Consider the following 8,317-nt stretch of genomic DNA (forward strand, 5'->3'; position numbering starts at 1 on the left):
CCAAAACCTCCATGCACATCATCATAACCTCCAGGCAAAACCCCAATATGCCTATTGAATTCCCCTGCTATGACAATCTTCTCCGAACTAGGCACGCTTCTCACCACCTCATCCAAAGCAACCCAAAACCTCGTTTTATCCTCCTCAGCCAAGCCCACCTGCGGTGCATAAACACAACACACATGCAACGAAACCCCCCAACAACCAGAGAAATTGTCATCAGCCTATCACTAGCCCTCTTAACCTCCACCACCTGCTCTCTAAGCTCCTCATCCACTAAGATACCCACTTCATTCCGACGCCTATCGCACCCAGAGTACCACAGCTTATACCCATCCACATCCTTAGCCTTAGTCCCTACCCACTTAGTCTCCTGCATACACGCAAAGTTGATCTTCCTCCTCTTAAAAACCTTAACCAGCTCTATGGACTTACCCTGAAGGGTTCCTATATTCCACGACCCTACCCGAAACCTATCTACTCTCGCCTCTCGCCTATCTCTGCCATCCCTCACCACACCATCCCTAACACTCGACCAAAATCCCCCACCCACCCCTGCCCTCCCCTCCTCACCCCCACCCAAAACCGACCCCAACCCCAACCCCCTCGAACATGACCCTATACCATCATCAACCCCTACCTCCACCACTTAAGAACCTAAAACCAATCCCTAAACCGATAAACCACAAAACAAAAATCAACAAAAGGCAGGAAGGAAACCAAAAAAAGCAACGGGAAGCAGGGATCGCACACAGATAAAACTATCCGGCCTAACAAAAGGACACAACTCTAATCACAAGAAACAGCAGTGCAAACGAGAACGGTAAATAAGGGGGTAAATAATAACTAGTAAAAGTATGTAAATAACAAAAGTTAGATATCACCGGGGTAATCTCGTGTGCTGATGAGGCCGTTAATTCTGGCTTCGAAGTTGGTTGCTGAAAATACAGTCGCCGAAAAAATTCCGCCGGAGCTTCGCCGGCTCTAGCTGTCGCTGGAGCATGTCCTAGGCGTTACTAGATCTGTGTTCTGGTGCTCGTTGCCGCAGTCAATCCGGCGAAAACCCTTGTCCCGTCGGCGAAATCAGTGGCTAAAATTACAAAGAAGGGGAAGGGAGAGAGAGAAATAATTCGGGAGAGATGGGGAGAGAGGAAGGAGAGGGAGAGAGCTTAAGGGAGAGAAACAAAGCAAAGGTACCCTTACCTGTCACCTCAGTCAAAGAAGAAGACAGTTGGTTGTGAAGAGAGAGAGAGAGAGAGCGTATGAGAGAGAGAGCGTCCTGGATTAATATTATCTAACTAGAGAAAAAATCAATGTAGTAATTTGATTAAATGTGATTCATTATACAATGTAGTTCTCATAAAACAAAATTTATTATATTAAAAAGGTAATATCATAAAACAATCCCTATCATTTAATAACGTATAACTCTATCCTGGATAACTTGAACAAAATGATGGGCGGACCTAATGGAGTAATTTGGGTTAGATAATTTGGCCTGACAAGTAAAGACTTTAACATTAGGCTAGCCGTTTGATTATAAATTTTAAAATATTTATGTTTAAATATTTATTTTGTCATATAATTTGATCAAATTTTGAAACTATGATTTTGATATTTTCAAAAATTGTATATTATCTTATCCATAAATATATATATAAAAAAAATCTCTTGCATAGGGAAATAACAAACCATTGGAGTGAACTACCAGCATAACTAGCTTTTAGAGTGTGCTTAGGCAAACGGTTAAACACAGGGACGGCTCTACCAGAAAAAAGGTAGCCTTAAGCTCCAAATTTGAGGGCCTCCTTTTTTTTTTTAGCAGATTACAGATTTTTTAAAAAGAAAATAGTAAATATTATTTATAGAAAAAATAAACTTTTTATATTAAAGAAATGCAAATGGAGTTTGATATATGTAGTTCAGAGTATTATGTCTCAAGAAATTAATGTATGGAATATTTTATTAATTAAAAAAAATTAAAAGAAATCAATTATATTATTTTAATAGTAAATTTCATAAAAATAATTAATTTTTCTTTAAAATTTAAGGCTTCCGTTCGATTTTGACCTTAGGCCACGAATTTGCTTGAGCTGCCCCCGGTTAAACACAATCAAACATTGATAATAACATTGATAATAAACAATCTTAAATTTCCCATGCTGATATGAGAGAAAATATCCTAACAATAATTTGATGGATTTTCTTTTATATATATCAATATATATATTGATATGTTCAAATCAATGATTTACTTAACCCTAACAAATTGACCAATATATGTAATAGATTAGCAAACATATAGCAAAAGGTGAATAAAATGTCTAAATTGGCAAACACAAATAGATTAAGGACGAACATATATTTTGAAACCTGTCACCATAACAATGAGAAAACCAGTCAAGAAAAAGCTTGGAGAGAGAGACAAGATAATATATGGCTAAGGTTGTGGGATTATAACAACTTTTGAATTTAATAAATTGATATATAATATATTTATTATGTAAATCATGGTAAGGGATTTACTTTGGAATAATTAAATCTTAGTCATTCAATTTAATTATGCCACATGTCATCAAGAATGGAAATGGAGAGGAGCTCAATCCACAATTTTGATATATTACTGAAAATAAATCAACCTATGTTACAAGCTGTTAAATTACAAGGTTAATTAACATAAGGGAAATATTTGCGAACGAAAAAAAGGCAAAGATAAGTAATAATAAGCCTCTATTGATCCCATCTGAGTAACTAATTTCTTCAACATACGAAAATGCCCCGTCATGAACCGCCAGTAAACCACCGCCGGACGACAGCCGAGGCCGAATCCCCGGCGTTTACCTAGCCTAATGCTGCTTCCTTTTCGCCTACGTAACTGTCGGCGCCGCCTACACAACCGCCGTAACACGGCGGAGTTGGACCATAAAGATATTTCTACACCACTTTTCTTAAGCATATTTATATGAGTGTATTTTGTAACTATAGAGGAACGTAGTGTTTATGTACGTAGAGTTATATATACACATGTAGTGTGGTCCTAGCTAGGAATGTGGATGATATAAAGCCAAACAATAATTAATGGTTGTTAATCGAAGTAATAATTACAATCAATAGGTTTATGTACTGTAATGTTGATGTTGAAGCACAATCAAAACGAGAAGCGGATTTAGAATTTAATTTATACGGGGCTCAATCTTAAGAACTCTTAGCAATAGCTTTGAAATTATAGATATTATTAATTTTTGTGAATTTATATATATAAGTTTATTTTTTTTCATTAAAAGTATTGAGTTCAAATAAATTTGATAGGGCAAATTATATCGACCGCTATAATTATAATATTATTGGAAAAAGTAGGAATTTGGTCTTTTGAAGATTGTTTAGAGCCAGAGATATGTACTGTTAAGTGAGTGTCATCATTAGGGGAAGATGGCTTTCTGTTTTAAAAAAAAATTAAAGTACTAATGAGTAATGAGATTTCACTCTTTCATGGATATATAGAGCTGCGGATTTCAGGGGATATTAATAATTTTATTAGTATCTCTTTCTGCTTCATTACTTATTAAGCAAAGTAATTATAATATTTTATGATTTGGGCGGTGGGATGTACGGGAATATTTCCTTTTGAAAGCTGTATGCAAAACATGCAAAGCAATCAATATCGATTATTGCGGTGGAACGATTGCGATCCCACAATTCTTAATCAAAGGTCTATTGAGAATGAGATGAGCTTTGTTAGGTCTCGAAAATGAGTTCAACAATATATGAATCCTAATCAGGCTCTAATGAAAGTACCGTATATAGATGTTGTACTCGTATGCAAAGGCGGGGCCAGCCCTCTTTAGGAGGTTCGTCCGAACCTTCTTCGACGAAAAAAATATACATAATTAAAATTATTTTTTATGTAGTTATAGTAAGTGTTGAACCTCCTTCGACTTAGTTTTCTTTGAATATTGAACCCCCTTACTTGAAATCCTGGATCCGCCTCTGCTCGTATGTCCATCTTAACCCATCTCAATTTTTGTTACCCGGTATTAGATTCCTTTGTTCTATATGTTGTACTCTTATGTCCATCCTTAAGCATGTGAGGATCATATGTTACTTTATATGTATTATTGGAGTTGATCGTTTTGGGAGGGATCATATAAGAAATTAGAGAGGGACGTTGAACCATTTGATTGAAATTAACATCTTATTCGAAGCACTGAGCTATGTTAGTAGCTTTTTATATGATTTTGGATCATCCTTACTCATATCATATGTCCATTTTCTCTTAGCAAAAATGGCCAATCTCACCAATTAGGGGAACACTAGAAATTACAAAAAAAAATATTTACGCACTTAAATCACCTTAAAATGAAAGTGGTTACATATAAGTTTTATGTAGTAATATTGATTGATAATTTAATATAGACTTACATGATAAGTAACATATTACAAAATAACGATTAAGATAATATAGAAAAATTGCATCACACTATCGATGGATATAATTTTAAAACCATTAATGATATTACGGCTAATAAACCTCTATATATAATTATATAGTAGCAACCAATTCGTCATACATCATAATTTACTACTTCCAATGATTTCAAGTCATTTAAAAAAAAATTATATTTTAGTAGTACTATATAATAATGATTTACATTATTTTATCTATTTGATTTGATTATCCTTGCTTGACTGGCTTCTTGGTACATTCGTGCTAAACAGTTCTAATGTTAATCGTCTGTGTTGGATTTTTGCTAAATATCCAATTTAGAAAACATCATCAATAAATTAAATAACTGGGGGAACTTAATTAAAATTCGAATCCATAAATAATAACAATATCGGTAAAGTTTGAAGTAATCGGTAAACTTATTGTGATGTGATTAAGAAGTGACAGATTCATATTGTGGGACAGTTGGAAAAAACTTTTATAAGAATAGAGAAAGTACATTGAATGGATCAGCAAAAGAAGGATATGAATTTCAACTGCCAAATCCAAAATATATGCAAAAGATCTACGATGATACAAAAAAGTCTATTGCTCCTGTTGTATAGTACAGTAAAATGGTAAATGGCTCTCTGTTCTAGCAGCTGTTGAAGTCTTCCCCTATATATAGCATAACATAAAAAGAAAATCCCATCCCCTCCCACTCCCCCGGTCCTCTAGAAGTCTCGGGTTTAAACCTTGAGGCTGATATAGAAGTTCCACTCAGGACAGATCTACAATTTTAAGTTTGTGAATTTCTTGGATAAAATAAAAATTCAAAAAAAAGTGAGTGAGGGGGTTGGAATCCACAACCAAGAGAGCAACAATGTTTCAACGTGCACTTGTTTTGCCACTAGACCAATAACACACTTTATAGTGGGTTCCTAACTTATAATTTTAATATAGTATTTACTAGATTTTTCAATATAAATACAAGATCTGTACAAAAGTTAGTGGATTCCCAGGAACCAGGGGCGGAGCTACCCTTTGCCGAGGGGGTTCCCCTTCGACTAAAAATTATGCTATATATGCATAGTTAAAATTATTTTATATATATATATATTAGATGTTGAACCCTCTTCGGTTAGTTCGTATGTCACTTATGAACTCCTTAGTAAATATTTTGGCTCTGCCATTGTCAGGAACCCCCACCGCACCTTCTAGATCTGCCCCTGGCTCCACTCTCTTACATGACGTGAATATAAATTAATCGGCTAGTAGGATTCCAATGCCAAAGATTGTGAATTGTGATCTATGAATCAATTAAGTAAAACGTGTGTTTTTGGTTTCCCCGCTTGGAAAATTAGTTATATTTGGATTGCCTTAGAAGTATATATTATCTACAAATATGTAATAACAATATAAGTTAAACATGACACACGAGTAATAAAAACTGAAACTGATAATAATTCTGAAAATCTATGCGCATCTCATAAGCAAATTAATCAAAAGTGCATATCTCAAAACAACATCGAACATTCCATGTACTAAAAACAAAATCTACCAATGACAAAAGCACCAAAGTGCTACTATATCACGTTTTCACTGATCAGTTTGTATGCACCTCGACTATTACTATTTAATTATCAACTTGTTCTTCATTGGATTTCTTAACAGGGTATTTGATGGCATTAAGTTGCACTTTACGAAGAGCAGCTTGGCCAAGATCAATGCCACAAATATCAGAAAGCCTAACAAGGTATAGCAAAACATCAGAAAGTTCTTCACCAAGATGCAATTTCTCATTTTCTTTCCAATCTGGTAAACCCTTTGGAACTTCTCCTTTCCACTGAAATATTTCTGACAGTTCACCAACTTCTCCCACCTGTGAATGTATAGTATATAGTAAATAATATGTATAAATTTAATCAATTAAAAAAAAGGAGGAATAAAATGATGATGAAGTTGATTTTATGGACTAATTGGAAAAGCACAAATAAAATAGCCCTGTTTTTCCAAGTAATGACGAGCTTATTGACAAGAAAAAAATATTTTATTTTGTGTCGATATTTTATTGGGTACGATATTAAAAGTGTCTTTAGAAAATTGTAATATTAAATTAAAAACAAGACTAAAACGAGAAGGTAGATAGAGTTTTAGATATAAAAAAGATGTCCGGCTTTTAAATACAACCCAAAAAGAAAAGAGAAAGTGTCCCATAAAATAAAATAGAAGAAGCTACATATCAAAATAAGTGTTTGACAACTTTGTAGAATACAAAATCGTTTTTATTAGAGAGTGCCTTTACCCTCCAATGTTAGAGGCAGATATAACATTTTTGTTAAAAATAACTAAGCTTTCTACCACATTAGTCAGTCTTTTTGGAGCATGGGGTGTCAATAATGAATGTTAGATTAATTTTAGAAAATATTTACATAAAATATCTAATTTTACATAAAGAGTCACATGCTCTATAATTAAGGCTATATATTCACCATCCTCGATGTAAGACTTTTAGTGTAAATCTAATTTTGTCAGCGGCCTCAAAGTGAATATCGAATGTCGAATGAAAAGAAAATTGCTTGACAATCACCTTTATTATACAGTTCTATTTTTTGACAAGAGCTCCTCATATCCTGGTTTTGGTGGAAACACACAAAAACCAAATCATTTTGTTTATTGATTGAAGGAAAACAATTAGAAAAGTCTTTACATAAATCATGTCAATCATATACAAAGGATCACCAAATTGCCTGATTAAATACATAAAATTTTCAAATCCGATTTTGTTGAACCAATAAATTCATATACATAACAATTATAAAAAGAACTACATAAATTATGATTATTCAAAAAAGAAAAAATCATGAGCTTTGAACATCAAATAAAATCGAAACCATACAAAGAAGGTTATCATGATTCTATCATAGAAGTATAACACACACAAATTGGAACAAGACAAAAAAGATTCGTAGGATCCATTCACAACAAGAAGAAGTATATGACACACAAATTGAAACATGACAAAAAAGATTCGTAGAATCCTTTCATTACAACAACAAGTATATATGACACATACAAATCGAAAAATAATACTTACTATATAGCAAGGGAAATAATTAGTACCAGAGCCAAAAGAAAAGGTTTCTAGGGCTATGAAACTTCTCCCAATCTCTTTCTATAACACACATTCGTAGGATCCTTTCATTACAACAACAAATATATATGAACCGCACAAATCAAAAAATAATACTATATAGCAAGAGAAATAGTTAGTACCAGAGCCAAAAGAAGGTTTCTAGGGCTATGAAATTTCTCCCAATCTCTTTCTTTAGCAAAATCATCCATTTTCTTCTTAAGAAGATCAAGTGTCACACTTGTTTCTTCCCCTCCAGTCATTGGACAAAGTTTCGTCCAGGAATTGAACACTGACACAAATAGAAAAAAAGAAAAAGAAAAAGAAAAATAGAGACACAAAGAATTGCTTATGTGATTGTCCTTTTGGCTTTAGTACTACTATTTATTAATGTGAGCAGAGAGTTGACAGACCAAAAAACACAATAAGTCTTTTCTTGTTTGCTCCACCGGATACCGGCTATTCCCTGTTTCCACATGTGTTAGTTTTTTCTGTTTTGGGGCCACTCCGGTTTGAAGTCCGGCTAATTTAAATCTAAAAATCATACAAATACACAACTTATGTTTTCAATATTATAAAAAATCTCAACTCCCTAAATCTATTACAAAAATCCCACATAATGTTATGTATTGTCGGCTATGTTATGTATATTAATAGAGAGAGTAAAGTAATTAAAAAAGTGAGAGAGAGTGTAATTACTTTTAAAAGATTGATATTTATTTTATTTATACAATTTAAATTTAGTAAGTTTTTTTTTGTTG

General features: G+C 33.5%; 1 protein-coding gene across 1 annotated transcript; it reads right to left on the reverse strand.

Annotated features, from left to right (window-relative positions):
- Positions 1-5,864: 5,864 nt before the first annotated feature.
- Positions 5,865-7,954, reverse strand: LOC107874589 (dCTP pyrophosphatase 1). Its single transcript, XM_016721353.2, has 2 exons — positions 7,700-7,954; positions 5,865-6,305 (listed from the first exon to the last, which is right to left on the reverse strand). The coding sequence occupies exons 1-2, from the start codon at positions 7,817-7,819 to the stop codon at positions 6,060-6,062; spliced, it is 366 nt and encodes a 121-aa protein (XP_016576839.2). The 5' UTR covers positions 7,820-7,954; the 3' UTR covers positions 5,865-6,059.
- Between the last annotated feature and the right edge of the window lie 363 nt (positions 7,955-8,317).

The sequence above is a fragment of the Capsicum annuum genome, chromosome 6, assembly GCF_002878395.1.
Source record: "Capsicum annuum cultivar UCD-10X-F1 chromosome 6, UCD10Xv1.1, whole genome shotgun sequence".
NCBI lineage: Eukaryota > Viridiplantae > Streptophyta > Magnoliopsida > Solanales > Solanaceae > Capsicum > Capsicum annuum.

Coding starts and splice junctions, on each gene's coding strand:
- LOC107874589 (XM_016721353.2), bottom strand. CDS start 7,819: ATGACTGGAGGGGAAGAAACAAGTGTGACACTTGATCTTCTTAAGAAG. Junction 6,306..7,699: donor GAAACCTTCTTTTGGCTCTG/GTACTAACTATT, acceptor ATACATTCACAG/GTGGGAGAAGTTGGTGAACT.